At 35.0% G+C, this 24,499-nt stretch overlaps 1 protein-coding gene across 1 annotated transcript; it reads left to right on the top strand.

Moving 5' to 3' along the window:
- Nucleotides 1-17,346: 17,346 nt before the first annotated feature.
- Nucleotides 17,347-19,855, top strand: LOC134268004 (uncharacterized; the record flags this gene model as incomplete). The annotated part of the gene is made up of 2 exons (XM_062750210.1): nucleotides 17,347-17,432; nucleotides 18,478-19,855. A coding segment is annotated over exon 2 (1,365 nt), but the record flags the coding sequence as incomplete, so codon positions are not given.
- Between the last annotated feature and the right edge of the window lie 4,644 nt (nucleotides 19,856-24,499).

Here is a 24,499-nt window from a genome sequence, read left to right on the forward strand (position 1 = left end):
TTTTGGCGTAAAGACAATAAGTTCTGTTTTGTCTTGGTTTAATTTAAGCAAGTTAGTTTTCATCCATGCGCTGATATCTGACATGCATCTTTCTAACCGTGCCGCTACGGCATTCCATGTAGCTGTTGGTTTGATGATCATATATACCTGAGTATCATCAGCGTAGCTATGAAAGGACATTCCATGTCTGCGACAGATCTCACCAATGGGTTTTGAAAACATGCAGTAAAGCTTAGGACCTAAGACAGACCCTTGTGGAACTCCGAACTTTAGCTGAAAATTAGATGACATGGATGAATGAACTGCGACTCGTTGACACCTGTTGTTTAGGTAAGATTCCATCCAAAGCAGGGCGTCACCATAGATGCCATAGGAAAATTTAAGACGATTAAGAAGGATAGAATGATCTATCACGTCAAAAGCAGCCGATAAATCCAACATCAAAAGAACCGCACATGAGTTGGAATCTAGCGCTGATACGATATCATGATGCACCTTCAGGAGAGCTGTCTCTGTAGAATGGTGTACTCGGTATGCAGATTGGTAAGTATCCTGTAGATTGTTTGCCACAAGATGATGTTCTATTCGTGTACTAACCACTTTTTCAAGAATCTTTGAGATGAAAGGAAGGTTGGAAACCGGGCGGTAGTTCTTGAATACCTCTGCATCGAGTCCTTGTTTCTTAAGTAGTGGGCGGACTATGGCTTCTTTAAATGATGATGGTACCGATGATTCTGCCAAGGATTTGTTGATTATGTTCGTAATAATAGGAAGCAGATTGTCAAAGCATGACTTAAGAATTGGCGTAGGGATGGGATCTAACTCACACGACTTAGAAGCTGAGTTCATGATGAGTTTACGAACGTCAGTCTCTGAAGTTGGGTGGAAACAGTTCAAAGAAGATCCCATAAATCCGATGTCCGCATATACGTAGAGCGTTATCTTCTAAATCCTTAGAAGCAGAAAGATGGTCTCTGATGGTGGATATTTTCCCCGAGAAAAATCTCCCAAAGGTGTTTGCAAGTTCTTCTTTGTTTTCATGAGTTGGGAAAATAGGACCATGATTGTTACCCAGAAGATTGTTAGTTATCCTGTAAAGTTGTTTCTGGTCGCTTCCGATCTCTGTAATTTTTTCCGACTAGTATTCCTTCCTTGCAGACAGTAATAATTTGGATGACTGGATTGATTTGGATTTAAAAATTTCTTTATGAACTGTCAGTCCTGTTTTCCGCATAAGTTTCTCGGCTCGACGTTTTTCGCGTTTTGCCAGTCTAAGTTCATCACTATACCAAGGAGTGTTTGGATGTGATGTAACAGACTTAGTCTGCTCAGGGCCATGTTGGTCCAAGATAGTGCGCAATTCTCGATTGTAAATATTAACTAGTTCTTCCACTGGCTTGTTTACATCACAGAGTAAGTCTGATGAAATTAGGTCATTTCTAAATTCCGAAATATCTATACACCAAGTTTCCGGAAAGTTATTGTTTTCCGTTCTTTTGAGGGTTTGAATAATCGTAGTTGAACTGTTACGGCAAAGTGGTCACCTCCAGCATTACCACTGTTATCACAAAGGACGGGATCCTGGATTGTAGGTAAACCATCAAGAATGTGACTTTTATTCCTTGTGATGACTAGGTCCAAAGTGTGACCTCTAATATGAGTGGCTCCTTTCACATGCTGTGACAAACCATGCTCTTCAAGGACCCTCTGAAACCGCCTGGCGTCCATGTTGTCCGGATCATCTAAGTGGAAGTTAAAGTCACCAATGATTATCAATTCGTCAGGAAGTATGACCAGATTGTCAAGGTAACTCGACCATTCCTCAAAAAACACAGAGTTCCGGAAACCATTTGCTTTAGATGCAGGTGGACGGTAAACTACACAAAGACACACAGGATTGTTCAGTGAACTAACAGTACATTCCAAGTGCTCGAAATGAGTATATTGAAAATCAGTAGCCTTTGGTTTGATGTTGAAATGCTTTTTGTGGATAACTGCTAATCCACCTCCTCGGTGACCTTTCCTTGACTTTTGTAAAACATTATATCCCTCAGGTGTAAGTTCGGACAAAACGACATTGTCAGTATCCCTACCAAGCCATGTTTCCGTAAGAGTTAGAAGGTCAATATTATTTGAGACAATATAATCATTGATTGCAATTGTTTTGTTTACAGCAGATCTACAATTCAAAGTAACAAGGGACATATGTTTTTCACACGCAGGGTTTTTAGTCTTAGGTACTGTCATCAAATTTGCTACATTCACACTCCTTACTGTGTTTGACCTTGACACCAGTGGTCGTTCTCTAATACAGGTTGAAATATGACAAAGTATGAGGTACCGTATAAGTGGAAATTTTAGCGAGATGCAAATTTAGCGATTTCTCCTTAAAAATTGGTAATTTACTTTTAGTGAGAGGTAATTTTAGCGATTTTAAAAAGCTTACCTAAGCAGCTATTACAAATAAAATGCAATTAATTTTTAGCGGTATTCAATTTTAGCGATCTCATGACCCTCGCTAATAATACCAACATTAAATCCTCGCTAAAATTATATTTAAATTGTTTTCTGTGCTAGTAATATAATATGCATCCACCAACAAGAGAACTTTATCTTTACATTATTGCCCTTGAAAATATTTTTGTGACAAAACAGACAAAATGACCGCTGAAAACCGGCATGTTGAACGCATGGGACCTAAAACCTGGTCACTGTGGTCACATTAGACAGGATGCCACTTAAATGAGTTAAATATAGTGAAAAAATGAACGGGCGGGATTTAAACTGGCCACTCATAGGGAGTGGCCGCTGATTAAGGGTGGCCGTAACAGCAGGTGCGACTGTACATGTATCTGTACATTCTACATTGAATATCATGGAAAATGTCTTCTGAAAGTTATCTCTCTCATCAGAGGGATATTACACCTTAAAGTTAATCATATTATAAAGGGAAAATTAGTAAATCTCCAATAAATTTTTAGGAAATACGAATAGATATTCCCACAGCAGCATTTTCTAATTAAAAATTAGAAAATACAAGTACATTTAGGTTGAGAAATTAAAGGTATCCAGGCTTTTGAAGAAAAAAAACTACATGGTCATACTTATACGGCACTTAAGTTTCTTCTATTTACTTCAGTCATTTAAAATGCATAGTGTATAAACCATTCCCTATCAATGCAAAGTTTCATAAATCACTTTTTATTTCATACCATGCAAATAAACATTGGTATCTAAGGCTAGATTAAAGGAAAATTGATTTCTTTAAAATATGTATCTTTTAAAGTACTTTTATGGGGTATAGTACAAATATCAAAGTCTTATAAGATTGGCCTAATTCTGTTGAAAGATCCTACAAAGTCTAACACATCTTTTTCATATTTGAATATTTTGTAGTAAAAATGTTAATGGAAACCTGACAACAAAACTTTATGATAAACCGGATGACTTCAACTTTTCTATCATCAATTTTCCTTATTTATATAGCAAAATACCATCATCACTAGTATATGGAGTTTATTCTCCCAGTTGATTCTATACCCAAGAGTATGCTCCAAGTACCGACATTTTCTAAACAAGTCAAAATATTTAAAATCAAGTTGATGAAACAAGGACATCAAAAGTCTGGTATAAAGTCAGTATTTTCCAAGCTTTATGGTCGATACAATGATCTTGTCAGCAAATATTGACCGTCATTTTCATACTTATAGTGCTAGGCTAGGCCATTATTTAGTCACTGGATCGACTACAGATGTTGCCGTTTACCGATCAAGACAAGAAGTACACGGCGGGTGTGACCAGTCGACAGGGGTGCTTACGCCTCCATAGCATCTGATCCTACCGCTGATGCCTTTTGAAGATCACACATATTTGCTATTCTCTCGATTTGTATAGTTTTAATGGACTTTGGAACTTAAATATCTGTTCGATATCTCCATATGCATATATATTATTTGCTAACACTAGTATGCTAAATCTAAATGTATACTTTATATTAAAATGAGCCTTTAATTTGTCAAACTGATGATTTAATGTAATTTTAGATGAATATAATATGGAAGAGACTAATGTCATAGACGTAGAAGATTGGAGATTTCAAAAATGTTTTGAAGACAAAGGTATCAATCTTTCAACACTGAAAGCAGTGTAAGAATTCCTACGGGAAAATGACTTGGATGTTTCAAAAATAAAAAATAAAACGGAAATGGCTTTCGAGGAAGGAGTTTCAGGAAAAGTTGATGCAATAATGGGATGTATGTGGTCTTCAATTGCACGGTACAGGAGCCTAGGTGATCTCATGAAATCAGCAATATCTTTCATTTCTCTCTAACTGTTCATCTAGACTCAGTTATCCCTTACTTTCGTCAACTAAAACAAGTTTTTCCAATTGTTACAGCTTTCTTGAATCTAGTTTTCGAAGAAAAAAGTACTGTAACAAAACTAGTAGACAAGGATTTGGTCGAAGATGAGGTCAAGCACGAAATTGTAGGTGTTATAGAAAAGTTGTCAACCTCGCAGATATATCTATATGCAATAAATGATACAGAAAGCCTAGACTCGCACGCAATACAAGTTATGATCGCGAACGTTAGCATTGACATTGGTGTAAAGCACATTGGAAATTTGAAAAGTCGGATTGAGAGTCTGATCTCATGTGATATGGACAAGTCACAGGCGGATAAATGTTTCCTGTACCTCAATCTGTTTGTGAGAGTTTCGTTGCTTAGACAGTCGTTACTTCGTCAGATGTTGACAGTACTGAGATCAGCAAATTACAGTCCACAGACAGCTACAGCTATAACAAAGGTCATAGAAAATGACAACGCCCGTGCCAGGGAGTTGCTTAATTTTTTGGAAACACCAACTATTAGGAAATCAGTGACACTTTTTGCATTTTTCAACTCCAGTGAGCAAGACTGCATTACACAATTTGCTACCGAATTGAATTTAAAGTTACAGAACCTTAGTACTGATTTTGATGAAAAGGTTTTATGTATAAACCAAGTGTTGAAGAAGAAAAAGGAGAAGAGTACGTTCTTTCAAGACCATTTTTTGCCAAGATGACGTCACTTAATAGAGCTAAACGACAGACGGATTCTTCTGACGTTCTTTTTCGCTTTGAGTGTCTTCCAGGTTCGAAAAATCGTTTCTATATTCGATCAAGCGATGGTAAATACTATGTTTGGATGACTGATTTTGTAAATGTCGTGAGCACAAGCCTGGAGACGAAGGAGAATGGATTATCATTAGGATCGAAGAGAAAGAAACCTTTTATCTATTTTCCCCAAGGAAATGGCCAAACAAGTTTATCTACTTAGACAAAGGGATATTTGACAGTGTCAGAGGTTTGGACGACAAGCTGATGTGAGACAATGTTTGTTAAAATTGGTAAGACAGTTCAATACATTTTTTTTATTTTCAATATCACACGTGGAAATTTTTTTTAACAAACAATGTATTTATGTTTTCATTTCTTTTTCTCAGGTTCCACCAACTATGAAACAAATTAAAATGAATGAACCACCATGTCCATCGGTATTACAAATTTACATTGGTTCTGAAGATCACCTGATGAATAAAAAAAAAATCACTACATTTCTTGCTAAATTTCGCACATTATTTATTTCAATATACGATGCAAAAACTTTTTATTTTCAATATTTGCAGGAAGAAACCCCTGGAGAGGAATTTTCAAAAGTATAAAAATCCTAAAATGTGAAATAGAAGACCGTCTTGCCAGGTACACGATATGGACAAGTCACAGGCGGATAAATGTTTCCTGTACCTCAATCTGTTTGTGAGAGTGTCGATACTTAGACATTCTTTACTTCTTCATATGTTAACAATACTGAGATCAGCAAATTACATTCCACAGACGGCTACAGCTATTACAAGGGTCATAGAAAACGACAATGAACGTGCCAGAGAATTGCTGGGGTTTTTGGAAACACCAAGCATTAGGAAATCAGTTACACTTTTTGCATTTTTCAACTCACTGGTTAACTCCAGTGAGCAAGACTGCATTGCACAATTTGCTACCGAATTGAATTTAAAGTTACAGAACCTTAGTACTGATTTTGATGAAAAGGTTTTAAGTATACAACCAAGTGTTGAAGAAAATAAAGGAGAAGAGTACGTTCTTTCAAGACCATTTTTTGCCAAGATGACGTCACTTAATAGAGCTAAACGTCAGACGGATTCTACTGGCGTTCTTTTTCGCTTTGAGTGTCTTCCAGGTTCGAAAAATCGTTTCTATATTCGATCAAGCGATGGTAAATACTATGTTTGGATGACTGATGACAGATTTTGTAAATGTCGTGAGCACAAGCCTTGAGACGATGGAGAATGGATTATAATTAGGATTAGAAAAGAAAGAACTTTTTATGTATTTTCCCCAAGGAAGTGGCCAAACAAGTTTATCTACTTAGACAAAGGGATATTTGACAGTGTCAGAGGTTTGGACGACAAGCGAACACTTGCTGATGTGAGACAATGTTTATTAACATTGGTAAGACAGTTTAATACATTTTTATTTTCAAGATCATGCGTCGAATTTTTTTTACAAACAATGTATTTATATGTTTTTATTTCTTTTTCTCAGGTTCCACCAACTAAGAAACAAATAACAATGAATGAACCACCATGTCTATCGGTATTACAAATTTACATTGGTTCTGAAGATCACCTGATGAATAAAAAATTACTACTTCTCTAGATAAAATTCGTTCATTATTTATTTCCATATATGATGTAAAAACTTTTTATTTTCAATATTTGCAGGAAGAAACCCCTGGGGAGGAATTTTCAAAACTTGAATACGTTAAAAAATTTCTGAAATCGAAGAATATCGAAGATGACAGCTCAGTGTTGAAAATTAAATTCCATCTCTTTGGTAGTCTGGCGACACCATTGGCTCTGTGGTCAGAAATATAAAAACTGCAGTAGATTTTTTGGAATGTGAAACTCCGTCCAGTAAAATAAATGGCATTCTGGAATTGCTTGGTAATAACAATAGAACATTTCTGCCCGAATTAACATCCTCCTCCTCCATATCCCCCGTCTTTTGGTTAAATAATTCTCTTCTGAGACTAATCTGGTATGAAAAAGGCATCGAGTCCTTTGTTCAAGAAGGATTAAAAATGGAGAGTGAATTGGAGAAAAACATAGCGGAAGACGTATCAAAGTTTTCCGGTTTACCTTCTATCTTAGGAGCATTGAAGAGAAAAAAGAAATAATGAAACTGATGTATCTACTATGATGTCACAGTCATTGATCTTACAAGAGGTCAGAAGTATAAAATTCCTGAAATGTGAAATAGAAGACCGTTTTACCAGGTACTGTACTTTCAAATCTCCTGTCTTCCGAAAAAAAATTCAGTTTTTAACAGCTACGTTCACTAAAGTGACAACTTTTCAATCAGTAACCCTATGGCAGATGTACACTGTTTCAAAAAGGCATGACGAAAGTTCCAGTTCCGCCGACGTCTTACTCAAAACCATTCAGAGGAATAAAGAAAGGGATGAGCATGTTATAGAACTATTGGAAATGCACAGGGATTACTTTTTTTCAGGATGCCTATCGTCCTCTATCATTTCCCAGTTCAAGAAGAGTGTGGGCATTGTCGAGAATCAATAGAAAGATACCCATTTGGTCGCGAAAACGTGTAAAATGACTGATTCTACCTGGTACTAATATAATTATGTATATTTGATACTTTTCAATCAGGAAAAAGGAAATAAATGAAACTGACATCTCTACTATGATGTCACAGTCCTTAATTTTACAAATACAAATACTGTAGATTCCTAATTATACGCGAGGAATTAATTTCCGCGTAATTTCGCGAGAAGCATCACTCGCGAAAAAATAATACTCGCTTTTATTTTTATGGTCCTGAAATCTATGCAAATTCTGCTGATCAACCGTCCATTCGCGAATTATAATTCTCGCGATTTGACGTTAAAGAGCCAGTTCGCGATAAAAAGTACTCTCGAAAAATAAGGAATCTACAGTACTTTATTGGCACAATGACAATAATTGGCAAAGGCCCACTAAACATTGTTATATAATGTTTACATAATTTTTTAAGAATTGTTAAGTAATTGACTTCTAAGTTCAAAACAGTCTGACAGTAACTTTCAAGACTTTTTGTATATTACTGTTTATAAATAATTGTAACATATATTTCTCATTGCTAAGATTATTATTTTTCTTTGTTATGTTATAAATATTACTAAAAAATGTGTTTCTTAGCTTAGAATAAGAATTACAGTGAAAAAGAAAATGTATTTCATTTTCAATCACACCAGTATTGCAAACATTACAATATCTTGATGTGGAAATATATTTACCACTTTCTATCGCAAGTTTATGTGCACTTAGTCTAATTCTACTAAGAGAGGATCTCTCAGATCTTTTTTTGAGTAAATCAACATAGGGACTTCTTTTTCTTAAGTATACTTTCTTGTAGAAATCAAGTTTTTTTTCTGAATCAAAGATTTTTGATGTTTGCTCCTGAGTGCACTGATCAATGATTCTTTGTTTAATGTTTGGTAAAAGGTGTTGGATGGAACCTGAATATTTTGTAATGTTTGAGAATCCAAGATTATCTAGAATAGAAAATAATTTCTTAGTCCAGGAATTACAGTTACTTGTGGATTGGTAAATTTTGAAGGCCAAAGAATCATAAGTTTTCAGGTGATTCTAATATTTGATATTTGAGAAGGAAATTTTGAACCAAAGTGGTAGTCTTTTAAGTTCTGCTAAACAACCAGCATTGGATGTTTTGTAGTGCACTCCAAGGATATCTTTAATAAATTTTATGTGAAATTTTTCAATATTTGAAATATCTTTGGATGATCTTTGGATGAGAGATCTACTCCCCATATTTCACTACAATAGAGAAGAACTGGAAGTACAATAACATCAAAGAGGTTTTCTAAAAGTTTTCATGGGTTATCAATTCCAATTATTCTTTTCATTTTAAAACATGCTTTTCTAGCCTTTTTAATAAGCACAGCTGTTGCTAAATTAAACTTCCTATTACAAGAGGTCAGAAGTATAAAAATCCTGAAATGTGAAGTAGAAGACCGTCTTGTCAAGTACTGTACTTTCAAATCTGCTGTCTTCCGAAAGAAAATTCCGTCTTTAACAGCTACGTTGAGTAAAGTTACAACTCTGCAATCAGTAGTACTATGGCAGATGTACACCGTTTCAAAAAGGCATGGCGAAAGTTCCAGTTCTGCCGAAGTCTTACTCAAGTATTAATGTCACATTTATTTGAATCAAAGACAAGTAGTACCGAAATGAACGATTGGAAATAAAGCTAGCTATTTTCTCATTGTCTGTAGTGCATAGGATGTTGTGATATAACGTGATCCAGCATGTAATTAATGGCACTACAGACCAGTGGCGGATTTAAAAGCAGGAACACATCTGTTTCATAAAATTTCCCAGCAAAACGAATATTTAATGATTGCGGATCTTCAACAGAAACTGGTTATATGTGGAATTGAATATTCATTAGCTATCCTTGATCCAAAAGCTGGTTTGATCTCCTACACCGACGGTAATTCCGATTCCCTTGCATTCACCCTGGAGTCAGCTATGAGATTAAGCTTTGAAGAGACAAATGTATGTTTTCTCATAGTTGGGAATTCTCCAGGTAGTACAGTTGGAATTCGAAAAGATGCTACTTTGTACACAGTTTTTGATTCTCATAGCAGGGACAATAATGGCAGATGTGTTCCAGACGGAAAAGCTGTTGTACTCCAGTTCTCTTACTTACCAGACCTACGTAAGAGAAATAGCGGGAAGTTTGAGTCAAATTGATCAACAGAAACTGTCCCTAATAGCCAAAGCACAGATACTGAAGGTTTGCCTATTGGAAATTTAGTAGATAAGCAAACAGAACCTCAAGATAACTCTGTTATTCAGACACAAGAAATACCTGATGTATTACAAACACAAGACGTCGCTGTTGAGCAAACAGAAAACACTTCTGTTATGCAGACACTGGAAGAACCTTTTGATACATTTCTTGTCCAGTCTACTGATTCCAAAACTGAACATGCTCCTGTGCTACAGACACAAAATGTCTCTTTGGAACAAATACAAGACGAACCTAATGTATCAGAGGGTTGTTCAGGAATTAATTTGCCTGACATAAGTTTGTGTGACCATAAAGTCAATGATCAGATGAAGTTTTTCTTTATTGATAAACGAATCCCAGAACGAATTTCAAGTTCCCGTCGAAACTCTACAAGGATAAAAGGAAAGCAAGCGGCGAAATAAAACGACACTGTCAGTGGAGGTGGTTCAATATTTTAGTTTTATTGGCAATTCTAAATTACAGGATGGCATTTACTGCATTGCTTGTCGTTTTTTTTCGGACAGTTCTCACTGATGTGGAAAGAAATTTATAACGGAACCATGCAGAAACTGGAAAGATGCGAACGAGGATTTAAAGAACCATGCTGTAACTGAATATCACTTGTCATCAATGGCTAGAATGAGAGCTTTCGTAGATACTTACCAGGTTCCTGCAAAACGCATTGATGCTTCACTAGATGCATGCGCTGCTGAAAGAAAGAACCGGAAAATTCTTAAGTCGATTACAAAATCCTTGATCTTCTGTGGTCGACGGGGAATCGCTTTACGTGGTCTCAGAGATGACGACACAGAAAATGTAATGAATACAACCATGGGAATTTTAAAGAACTCTTGAACTTTCAAATAGACTCTGGGGATCATATTTTAGCAGAACATTTTGCAAACTGTAAAAAAAAAAATGCAAAATACACCTAATGCCAAAATGAATTACTGGGATGTTATATTCAGAATGAAATTGTGAAAGAAAGAAATCAACAGCCGTTTGGACCACATTTTTGACTACAATGTGATGAGGTAACTGACATAAGTAACTGGGAACAACTGGGAATAGTCTTGCATTATACACGTGACAATAAACCTGTGGAACGATTACTAGAATTTGTGCAATGTGAAGACACAATGGGTTAGAATGGCATTGATGTAAAATGCTGCCGTTCTCAAACAACGGATGGGGCAGCAAACATGTCCGGAAAATACAATGGTTTTGCTGCATAATTCAAAGAAGTTTCTCTAAAGGCAACATATCACTACTGCAGTAACCACGATTGAATCTAGTCCTCTGCAAGAGTTGTCAGGTTAGGGAAGTGCATGTAATGTTGGATGCACTGAAGCAACTTGGAATTTTCTTTCATTACTCTCCAAAGAGAAGCAGGCGTCTCGAGAAACCTGTAACTACTGTGAATGAAGGAAGGCCAGTAAAAGATGTCATTACAAAATCAAAAATGAAAATATTTTGTGAAACTCGATGGGTGGAGAAAATAACAACACTTCAGGATTTCGAAGACCTATATGAAGCCTTACTTACTTGTTTAGATGCCATTGGGTTTTCTGAACGCGGATGGGATGGCAAAGCAGTAACAGAGGCTTATCGACTTATAAAGCGCATCACAGATTGTACATTCATTGTCAGTTTCCAAACAGTGTTGCATCTTTTTGGATATTTGATAGGACTAAGTAAATAAACTTCAGGGAACTGAAATGGACGTCATTCAAGCCTAGGACATGGTAGAACTGGTTCAGTTTTCATACCATTTTTGGATAATATCATTAAGCAAATGGACATGAGATTTGGTACTCTTGCTAAAACAGCTCTTCGTGGATTTTACCTATTACCAAACAATCTTAACAAATCACAGAGGAAACAGCCCCTCATCTAGTTAATTTTCATAACACTGATTTACCATCCCCATTTACATTTTCTCAGGAATTGGAGCTCTGGAAGAGGTTATGGTCTAGTCAGGAAGACCCACCAGACACCATAACTTCCACACTATCAGACAGAAGATGTTCAACTCTATTTCCAAATGTTACAAAAATTTTACATTTTCTACAGCTAACAGCAGTTTCTTCATGTGGAGTAGAATGCGGAAACTTAGCTTTAAAATATACCAAACGGGCATCGAGGAGTTCTATGGGAGAAGAAAGATTAAACGCACTTCTTCTTCTTTATGTATGTCAGGACATCAATATTGAAGTCGAATCAGTTGTTGAAATGTATGTTAAGCAGCAGTCACGAAGAATGCTACTTATCAATCCTCTAGCAGAGAAATAAATATGGAAATTAATTTTAATTTTGTGATTTAAGCAATAAATTACAATTCAAGACCACTGCCTTCTTTACTTAATTACTTGTTTTACCAAAAATGCTACTCAGATGATTAAAAATGTTGATTAACTGAATCATTATGCTTTCTTTGATAAGCAGATGCCGTATTAACTGCGTAAAATTAGAACCAACGCTAATTTAAGCATAAGCGTCAGACTGTTCATCGAACATTAAACATAAAAAATCTAAAGAAAATATGAAAAGAAAATTGTAAAAATGTCTACTCGGTAGGCCTCATTTTTTCCTGTCAAAATCTCTAGAATCCAGGAGCTTCCGGGGGCTTATTTATTGGTTGCATGTTATTTTGTTGATCAGTTTCAAATGATATCCTACTAAATTTATTATGGATTAGACACGGTGTCTGTTCAGGTCCATTTTTTGCTTTTGTTTCATCATCCTTGACTTGTTTCTTGCAAAAATGTAAAATAAATGTTTTACACCACTCCCGACCCGAAGATACCAAAGTCACACTGATATAGTCAGTTAAAGTTTATTTTAACCATATATTTTAAACGAATTTATTTTTTCTCAATAAAACTAAGTACTTTTGATAATTAGAGTGAAGAATTGTATTATCCCCTCCCCCAAATACTTAATACTGGGACAGGGCTGGTAGGACTGATCTTGACACCCCCTTAACAATGCTTAAAGGGGGAGGAAATAAGCACCTCCTTCAAATTTACCTGGTTTTAGAACCCCTGTCATTCATCTGAAATTAAGCCTGGGATTGGATACTTTGATTTGATTGACATTTAGTTTGCTGCTGTTGTGAATATCTTGTGTACCTTGTCTGGAGATCGAACCGACCATTGAATTAACTTTCAGGCTTTTGATGCCTACCGCACTGTATGCCAACGTGATAAAGAAGCAATCAAATCGTTCTTTTCTTTTTTAATTCATAAGAATATGCCATAAATATATTCCATCTATCAAATAATTAAATAAATGACAAGAAAAACCATGGCTATATAATATATTTTATATAAATTTAATTTTATAAGGGAGGATTTCATATCACGATTACAATCGATAATTTTAATTTCCGTGTCAAAACATGAGTTAATGTACATTTATTCCTCCATTAATTAACAAAATAAGCCGACCTGCGTTTGAAGCTAGTATCATGGAATTAAATAAAATTATTTATTTTAAATAAGTATGACAACATTGTAACATAATTCTAAAGTCAAGCGAATTTCCATTTATAAGACACACCTGTAAGTGTCGTTTTTCTTCGAGACATGGTTACGAAGTTACAGTATAATAATAAGTTTTAGAAGAGAAATTACTCGGAATATAATATCTTGCTTTGTATTTAATATTTGAAATTAATGATAAATCCCGAAAGAAAAAAAGATGCAGATGATTCCATTCCCGTTTCACCCATAGCTGTCGGGGAATTTCACCAACCCCGGTCTGAAGCCCTGGCCATTTTTACAGACCATGCGTTATGGAAAAATTAAGTAGGGTTTATCTTAAAAAGATATGTATTTAGACAATAATATTTCTACTTCAACATTTTATTCTCAAAACATCGTTTCTAAGTTTCATTGCTATTTACCAAGAGACTGTTTTGTGATTCACTTTCTTCTTTCGTTTTGCGTAGACGACGTGAAATTTGAATTACTTCCCTTTTTGTCGCCAGATTACAACAACAGATTTTGGTGCTATTAAAATGTATTTTCGTTATAACACTTCATTAAAAAAACACACTGTATATAAAAATGTCGAATTATTAAAAATATCAATTATTTTAAAAGAAAGAAATTGAGAAGGATTCTGTCTGCAACAAAAAATGCTTTATTTCGCATTTCAATTCATGAGCTAAACATGAAAAAAAAAATGGCCTCGGTTTACAAAGTCGTGGGAAAACGCATACAGGTAATACACTCAGGTAACATCCTGTGTATATAGGTAGTAGACACAAGCCAGCAAGCTCCACCCCACACCAAACTTACCTGAGGTAAACCGTACGGTTGAAAACCTCGGCCTTTAAGTAAAGCACAATAAATTTAAATGGCTGACATTCCATTTTAACAAACAAAAAGAATCGTGTTCCTTCGCTTTCGGGTCTAAGTGGATGGGATGCAGTTATTAATGGGATGCATATAATGTGTCAAATTTAAATGCCATGACATTATTATAAGCATTATATGATATACCATCGTTCTGGTTTTTTCTTAATGTAATCCATACTCTTAATCCAAGAGTCTAATCAGTTCTGTTTTGCCAAAATAATATGAAGCTTTTAGTTGTTGTAAATGAACATTTATTAGTACAGTGTATGCCAAACAAAAATCGCCAAATAAGGACCGACAAAAATTAGAAATGACCATATTTGAACGTATTCGTAATTAAGATTTAACAAATATAATAAAAACCTAATTTAAGATTATGATTAGGAAAAAAATGGCCTAAAAGATGTTACAAATTTTTAAAAAACGCTTTTAAACACTCAAAACTAAAAAAAACAACCTGAAACGATTTAACATATTATGTTGGAGTATTATAAACATACTAAAAATTAGAATCAATTTTCTACTAATTATACGGATAGCTACAGTAGAATAAAAACTTAGTCATTGACATATGAAAAAACAGTATATTTAACATGAGCCTGGGTGTGCATATCAATTGATTTACTTATGAAGAGGTAACATGTGAAAACATTGTTCAGAGATAACCAATAAATACGTGAGATCAAATTACCGATAAATGTTGCGAGTGACATTAAAATATCCGGAAAAATGAGTAAAATATAATTAATCGATAGATGGTGTAAATTACTAATGTTGCACATCAATTCAATTATTTTATTGTCCTCTTTCATTTTCTGATTAAGTATACCATATTCCTGAACCTCTTTTCTGAATTTATATGCTCTAAATATTTTTCATTGTCTTCGATGATGTAACATATGTTTTATATGTTCTGAGTGAATATAAATTAACTAGAACTTGATATCTACACACAATTCTTTTATATGATCAATACCTGTAATTCTTTATCAGTCGAAATCGTGTACGTTGATACAGTAGTGTGGTTACAGAAACTCTTACATCAGAAAAGGGATCTATAAGAGGAGTACTCCGTCTTCCCTTTTTGAAATCATGTAAGTATGTGTTATAGAAACAAAAAACAAAAAATCGCAAAAATGTTGACAACTGATAAAAGATTTTTATATTAGGGTCAGACTCATACAATATCAGTGTTCACAAAAACACACGATTCTATACAGAAAAGATGACAGACGCGCACATGAAAATATTTTAAAACTAAGTATTAATTAGATATCAAAATTTTAAAATTCCTTTAAACAGAATGAATTATAAATTTATTTAACTATGCAGGCCCTTCATTATCACGTCTTTATTAGGATTATTACTCTATCATTGTCCAGGAAAGGGGCACGGCGCAGTTGTGCAAGGTATTCTCAATAATTTTGCCGATATATGGTATGCTATAAAACAAAGGTACTTCATGGATTTACTCCTCAATAATAATGATCCCTTCGTTTCCTTGTCAAGGAATGTTTTCTTCGGTGTTATTTTTTTTTGTTTTTTTTGTTTTTTTTTTTTTTTTTTTTTTTTTTTTTGTTAAACCTCCTTTCAAAGATTTTTCAATCATGTCGAGAATCACCACTCTCCGGTAGAGGGCTTCAAAGAACAAGGTTCATTTGACATTATATTTGGCCCTGAGAATTTCCAAAACTTACATTTTAAACTGAAACAAAACTTTGAAATATTAGACTTTTTATAAAGATTTCTATAGGAACAATTCTTTAAACGGCATAACAATAAACGTTAGATATCTCGTATATATATTTAAAATGAGTCTAATCAATGGTTAATATCATTTAATCCTCAGAAAATGAAAACTAAACAATTAACAACAAACGGTATCAAATTCTATAAATGAATGGACAAAAGAAAGCTGAAGTAATAATAATAATAATAATAATAATATCACAACTTAAGCACTTAAAGTTACATTTCTCAGACAATGTCAATAGTAGCAGGACGAGGGTTGTTCAATAAATAATGCCCTCGGTGCTCAGAAAAAAAAAACAAAAAAGTTTTTTTCAATGATTTAAAAAGTCTTAAAATATCACAGTTCTCTTTCTAAGGAAAAAAATTCTTCAAAAATATGTGTCAAATTTGAATATTTTTAATATCCCAAAAAACGAAATTGAATTTGAACTACGATATATTCCGAAACTTCATGAGAATACTTACAAGCAAAGATACATAGCGGGTTCTAGTAAATGTTCAACCAAGTCTCTTTCTTTGCTTCTCATTAAGATAGTAACAGTAGTGAAGGAGAAACTTCAAGAATACATTGCAATATATTCAAAAAGTGGTGAAAATCAGATGTGGATACGTATAAATCTCAAGGAACTCTTGGACAATTTGAAATTACAAGACTTTACCAAAATCAACAGTTTAAAGACTTTTCAACTTGATACACAAACTTTCCCCACAATAAATTAAAGGCATGGTTTTTGATATCATTGATACCTGTTTTAAAATAAAATGGAACTCATAAATTTACTTACCTGGATACTGGTGGCACTTCACCCGAGTATACCCGATAGACCGGACGCATTTCATAGCGGTCCGGATTCTTTCTTTAATAGTGTTCTTAAAAAATTCCAAATCAACATGTAACTAAGTATGTAAATATATAGTGTTTAGTAGTAGTGCTAGTTGTTTTTTTGTTTCGCTTTTTCCTTTGTTCTTATGACTTTTTAACTTTTTTCTTTGTCCTGAGGAAGGGACAGGGCGTCCCGAAAATTTGACAATTTTTATTGTTCGTGTTGTTGGTCATTTTTAGTGCTTTATATAAATTTCGATCCGTGACCTTGTATCTACTTGATAGATCCGACATTTAGAATATACAGTGTTCTTGGTTTTTAGTGCTTTATATATATATATATATATATATATATATATATATATATATATATATATATATATATATATATATATATATATATATATATATATATATATATATATATATATATATATATATATATATATATATATATATACAGCACTAAAAATGACCAACGACACGAACAATATAAATATATATATATATATATATATATATATATATATATATATATATATATATACATCGGGATTCGAAGCTTAAAATGAAGATTTAGGAACTCAATTGCTTTGAAGCTTACAAATTGATTGAATACAGCGTAAGTTTTAAAATTTATATATATATTTTTTTTTATTATTTTTTTTTTTGTTTTACATATGACAAGCTAATTCAGATAATCTCTGCCCCCTCGCTTAAAGGGAAAAAAAGAGCATGCATGATGGGGGGGAGTGGGGGTGTTCGGATTGAAGGGATGGTCATGACCATTAACAATGATTAAGGAAGTCATGGTATGAAAGCTTCTTGACATATCACCCTGAACTGAATGTTTTACACACAGACAAAAGACCAAAAATTTTCTTTACCTTTGGAAAAAACTCAAAGGTTACTCGAGATATCGCGCTGAAACGACAGAGAGATAATAAACAGACGGACGAACGGCCAGGCAACCGAAAAATAAAAATTCCCTATAGCTACTTTCACAGAATGCAAAATAACACGTAGTATCATCTATCAGAAAAAGAAATAATGTAAACTATTTACCCCCTTAATCATTGCGATTTTTATGCGCCTGAATCGAAAGATCCGAGGCATTTATTGTTTTTGTCCTGTCTGTCTCTTTGTCTGTTTATCTGTTTGTCAGCAAACTTTAACCTTCGCCATAACTTTTGAACCATTAATGGTTGAGACTTCATATTTGGTATGCATACTCCACTGATTTTAAAGTTCTTTCAAATGACACCAAGATCAATGACCTTTTGACCTTGACTGTGACCTATATGCTAAAAAAAGTTTTTTTTCTGCAAACTTTAAGCTTCGCCATAACTTTTGAAGAAAGAAAGATACAGACTTGATATTTGGCTTGTGTACTCCACTAATTAAGTCCTTTCACATGACACCAAGGTCAATGACCTAGTGACCCTGACTGTGTCCTATATGCTAAAAATAGCTTTTTTGAACCTTTATCATAACTTTTGAACCATTATTTGGTATGCATACATGTACTTCACTAATCAATTTCTTTGTGACCTTTACTGTGACCTATATGCTAAAAATATGTTTTTTTAACATTGTTACCGCGGGGTGCATAGTGTTTCAGTATGAACAAAGTGTTGATATGTTCTCAAACTGATACATAATTACAGAATCAGAAACAAAATGGAAATTACATCTACAATGGATATAGGAAATTGGAAAAGTCACTGGAATGATTTCGTCACATTTTTCAATGACAAAGGTATTGATCTTTCAACATTAAAAGGAATGGATGCATTTTTGCGTGAGAATGGTTTAGACGTTTCAAAAATTAATCAGGAAATGGCTTCCGAAGAGGGTATAACAGGAAAAGCTGATGCGATAATGGGATGTTTGTGGTCTTCGATTGCAGAGTACAGGAGTCAGGGTGACCTCATGAAATCGTCAATATCTTTCCTCTTCTCACTAACGGGTCATCTCGAGTCAGTTATTCCTTACTCTGCTCAGCTTAATAAAGTTTCTCCAATTGTTACAACTTTCTTGAATCTTGTTTCAAAGGAAAAAGACACCGTAAAAAAGCTAGCGGAGGAAGTTGAAGCTGATGATGCTGTGAAACATGAAATTGCAGGCATAATAGAAAAGCTGTCCACTTCTCAGATACATGTTTGTGCGATAAATGACCCAGACGATATAGACACGAACGCAATACAAGTCATGACAACTAATGTTAACATTGACATTGGCGTGGAGCACATTGGAAATTTGAAAAGTCGGATTGAGAGTCTGATCTCATGTGATATGGACAAATCACTTGCTGAAAGTTGTTTACTGTACATCGATCTGTTTGTGAGAGTTTCTATGCTCAGGCAAACTTTACTTCTGCAGATGTTGACAGTACTAAGATCAACGAATTACAGTCCACAGACAGCTACAGCTATAACAAAGGTCATGGAAAAGGACAGTTCCCGAGCCAGAGAGTTGCTGAGGTTTTTGGAATCACCAACCATTGAGAAATCAGTTACACTTTTTGCGTTTTTCGACTTTGGTGAGCAGAAGCATATTGTACGTTTTGCTACCGAATTGAACTTAAAGCTGCAAGATCTTAGTGGTAATTTTGCTAATCAAGATTTATGCATACAACCTTGTGATGAAGAGAAAGGAGAAGAGTACGTTCTTTCAAGACCAATGCCACGATTGTCCAAGATAAAGGCACTTAACAAGGTTAAACGTGACACAAATTCCACTGACGTCCTTTTTCGCTTCGAGTTTCTCCCTGGTTCCCAAAACCGTTTTTATATTCGGTCAAACGATGGTAGATTCTACGTTTGGATGAAAACAGATAGATTTTGCAAATGTTGTGAGCACAAACCAGGGGACGATGGAGAATGGATAATTGTAAGGGCTGATGGGAAGGAACCTTTTTATCTCTTTTCTCCCAAGAAATGGCCAAACCGATTTATTTATTTAGACAAAGGAATGTTTGAAAGTGTCAGAGGTCTGGATGACAAGCGTACCTGTGGAACCGTAAGGCGGTGTTTATTCAAATTGGTAAGAAAGCTTCCTAGTTCCTACACATCCAGTATTTCATTTAGGACCCACATTATTATACCCGCACTTTCTAAAGAAAGTTCGGGTATATTGTTGTTACTCATGTCCGTCCGTCCGTCCGTCTGTCACACTTTTCTTCCCTGAACTCCTCTTACATTTTACACAGTAGCTTAATCATCTTTTGGGAGATGGTTGGTGGTGTCATGTAGATGTGCAGTAAGGTTTCGGAATTTTGATTTTGCCCCGGGGGGTCAAATGGGGGTCGAAAAATGACGTTTTTTATGCAAAAAGTCCCGTCTTCCCTGAACTCCTTTTACATTTTACTCAGCAGCCTAATCACATTTTGGGGGATGATTGGTGGTGTCATGTAGATGTGCAGTAAGGTTTCGGAATTTTGATTTTGCCCTGGGGGGTCAAATGGGGGTCGAAAAATGACGTTTTTTATGCAAAAAGTCCCGTCTTCCCTGAACTCCTTCTATATTTTACTCAGCAGCCTAATCACCTTTTGGGGGATGATTGGTGGTGTCATGTAGATGTGCAGTAAGGTTTCGGAATTTTGATTATGCCCCTGGGGGTCAAATGGGGGTCGAAAAATGATGTTTTTTATGCAAAAAGTCCCGTCTTCCCTGAACTCCTCTTACATTTTACTCAACAGCCTAACTATCTTTTGGGAGATGGTTGGTGGGGTCATGTAGATGTGCAGTAAGGTTTCGATATTTTGATTTTGCCCCAGGGGGTCAAATGTGGGTTGAAAAATGATGTTTTTTTATGCAAAAAGCCCCGTTTTCTCTAAACTCCTCTTACATTTTACTCAGCAGCCTAATCACCTTTTGGGAGATGGTTGGTGGTGTCATGTAGATTTGCAGTTAGGTTTTGGAATTCTGATTTTGCCCCTGGGGGTCAAATGGGGGTCGAAAAATGATTTTTTTTTATGCAAAAAGCCCCGTTTTCTCTAAACTCCTCTTACATTTTACTCAGCAGCCTATTCACCTTTTGGGAGATGGTTGGTGGTGTCATGTAGATGTGCAGTAAGGTTTCGGAATTTTGATTTTGCCCCAGGGGGTCAAATAGGGGTCAAAAAATGACGTTTTTTGTGCAAAAAGTCCTGTCTTTCCTGAAGTCCTCCTTAATGTTACTCAGAAGCCTAATCATCTTTTAGGAGAGTTAAATATTTTGAAAATTATGTAAAACATCAACGTTAAAGGGTAAAAAAGCATCGCATACTGGGAAACACCTTGAATTTTTATGAGTAACAAGCAAATTCAAAGAATTGGGGTCCCCCGCTTTCGGTGTCTTTGTGGGTGAGATGTTATTTTTTATAACATATTGTGTGTAATATAATATGAACATCTTATCATATGTCATTTATTTAGAAAGTAACATTGAAGTTGATTTTTTTAAAGGATGAAAACCCTAATCCTGACTGTTAAATTCTTATGGCCAAAGTTAAAGTTTTTTTTAAATAGAGGTCAACTTCAAGGTCAAGATCAAAGGGTCAAAGTTGTTGATATCCAATGAAAGGTTTTCTCACAAGAATAACATATGTGAAGTATGAAAGCCCTAGCCCTTACTGTTCAAAAGTTATGGTCAAGGTTAAAGTTTTTTCATAAGTACATAAATCTTTAAGGTCAAGGTCAAAAGGTCAAAGTTGTTGATATCCAATGAAAAGACTTGCCACAAAGAATACATATGTGAAATATAAAAATCCTAGTATCTACCGTTCAAAACTTGTGACCAAAGTAAAAGTTTTTTAAAAAAGTTGTTAAAACTCCAAGGTCAAGGTCAAAGGGTAAAAGTTGTTGGTATCCAATCAAAGGTCTTCTCCCAAGGATTACATATGTGAAGTACGAAAGCCTTAGTCTTCGCCGATCAAAAGTTATGGTCAAGGTTAAAGATTTTTCATAAGTACGTAAATCTCCAAAGTGAAGGTCAAAAGGTCAAGGTTGTTGTTATCCAATGAAAGGTCTTGCCACAAACAATACATATGTGAAATATAAAAGTCCTACTACCTACTATTCAAAAGTTATTACCAAAGTAAAAGTTTGGAATTTTTGTGTTAAAGTGGGTCAAACTCCAAGGTCAAGGTCAAAAGGTCAAATTTGGTGGTACCCAAAGAAAGGTCTTGTCACAAGGAATACACATGTGAAATATGAAAGTCATAGCTCCACTAAATCAAAAGTTATGGGCAAGGTTAAAGTTTTTGTGACGGACAGACTGACAGACTGACCGACTGACGGACAGACGGACAGACAGACAGACGAATGAGATTTAATGTCCCCTCGCTTTCGCGAAAGCGGGGGACAATTAATGTACATGTCAAATGTGTGAGTCATATCTCATCTCAATCAAAAGTTATAAGCAAATGCAACATTTTTGAAAAGTAAGTTAGGCTTCAAGGTCAAGGTCACAGAGTAAAAGTCATGATTCATTTGGAAAGATCTTATCACAGGTAATAATATACATGCATTATAATATGAATGCCCTAACTTTTCTCTTTCAAAATGATGAATTTATAACAATCTAATTTTTTTGCAAGTAGGTCAAACTTCTAGGTCATATGTAAAAAAAAAAAACCATGCCATTCTCACAGGTAAATACTAGTACATAAGTTTAATATGAATGCCTTGTCTCTTCTCATTCAGTAGATATGACCGTGATGACCAAGGTTAATTTTATTCAGACAGAAGGACAGTCTGACGTACAAGTGTACATATTTCTATATGAATTGCATGGGTAAAATTGGACCAGTGGTTCTAGAGAAGTTAAAAATGTAAAAAGTTTTCAGACAAACAGATGGACGACATGTCACGACAGACGTTATATGATAAGAAAACCAGAAAAGCTCAAATGAGTGTTTTGAAAGGGTTACAATATGGTTGCAGTATTTGAAAAGCTGTTTTTTCATGCAGAGATATGCATGACCAACATATTCATGTTTTATATTTTCTTTAGTAGTTTGTTTGTTTGTTGTGAATACATCTCTCTCGGGAATTTTTCCCTCATATGGAGACACCACCAAATAATAATAAAGACAAGATGTGTTTGTGATACACTGATGTCCCTGTATGGAAGCCTATGGCGAAGGTTGAAGTTTCTCAAATATATGTCATACTCAAAGGTCAAGGTCAAAGTCTTGTCACAAGGAATGCACATGTGAAATAAGTAATCCCTAGTACTTCCTGTTCAAAAGCTAATTGCCAAGGTTAATTTTTTAAGTGGTTCAAACTCTACGGTCAAGGTCAAACATATTTATACCTGTTGACAGTTCACAATACACATGTTAAGCATGAAAGCCCTAGCACCTACTGATCAAAATTTAGGCCAAGTTTAAAGTTGGGTATTTTCCTTGTAAAAATGTGTATTCTAGGTCAATTAAGTGATCAGAGGTAAAAATTAATGGTACCCAAATAAAAAGTCTTAATCAGGGGCTGACAAATAGATTTTAAAGGCACTTGCCCAAGGGCAAGTACATGGTAAAAATTGACTTGCCCTACCTGAATTTTTGCCTGCCCTACCATTATCTTATACTGTATTTATAAATATATATAAAAAAAATACTGAGTAGAATATTGGCATACATATTGATTTTAATTTTTGATACTTGATTAAGTCACTTGCCCATGGGCAAGTGGTTGATAAATTTCACTTTCCCACCCCTAAAATTCACTAGCCCCAGGCGTCTGGCAATGGGATTTGTCATCCCCTGCTTATAATTGTCACAAGAAATAAACCTACAAAATGTGGAAGCCATTTGTATAGCCCATCCCACTTAAAACTTATAGGCAAGGTTATAATTTCTGCAGACAAATAGACAGACATAATATAAACACAAGAAACAAAATATGTACATAATTAGTCAAATGGAAAAAAATATACTATTTAATTGGAATCACAAAATAGATTGTTATTTCAGGGATAGGGAGTGGGTAGGGAGATTGGACCCCCCCCCTGGAATTTCCTTTGTTATTTAAACAAGACTATATATATACTGAAGCAAATAAAAAATGACTTTGGACATCCTCCCCCTAACTTAGAAAACATTGACCCCACTATCATTGTTATACCCGCACTTTCTAAAGAAAGTTCGGGTATATTGTTGTTACTCATGTCCGTCCGTCCGTCCGTCCGTCCGTCTGTCACACTTTTCTTCCCTGAACTCCTCTTACATTTTACAAAGTAGGCTAATCATCTTTTGGGAGATGGTTGGGGGTGTCATGTAGATGTGCAGTAAGGTTTTGGAATTTTGATTTTGCCCCGGGGGGTCAAATGGGGGTCGAAAAATGACGTTTTTTATGCAAAAAGCCCCGTCTTCCCTGAACTCCTCTTACATTTTACACAGTAGGCTAATCATCTTTTGGGAGATGGTTGGGGGTGTCATGTAGATGTGCAGTAAGGTTTCGGAATTTTGATTTTGCCCCGGGGGGTCAAATGGGGGTCGAAAAATGATGTTTTTTATGCAAAAAGCCCCGTCTTCCCTGAACTCCTCTTACATTTTACACAGTAGGCTAATCATCTTTTGGGAGATAGTTGGGGGTGTCATGTAGATGTGCAGTAAGGTTTCGGAATTTTGATTTTGCTCCGGGGGGTCAAATGGGGGTCGAAAAATGACGTTTTTTTATGCAAAAAGCCCTGTCTTCCCTGAAC

This window comes from Saccostrea cucullata, unplaced genomic scaffold (assembly GCF_032062105.1).
Source record: "Saccostrea cucullata isolate Sc308-1 unplaced genomic scaffold, CSIRO_AGI_Scuc_v1 ctg9580, whole genome shotgun sequence".
NCBI lineage: Eukaryota > Metazoa > Mollusca > Bivalvia > Ostreida > Ostreidae > Saccostrea > Saccostrea cuccullata.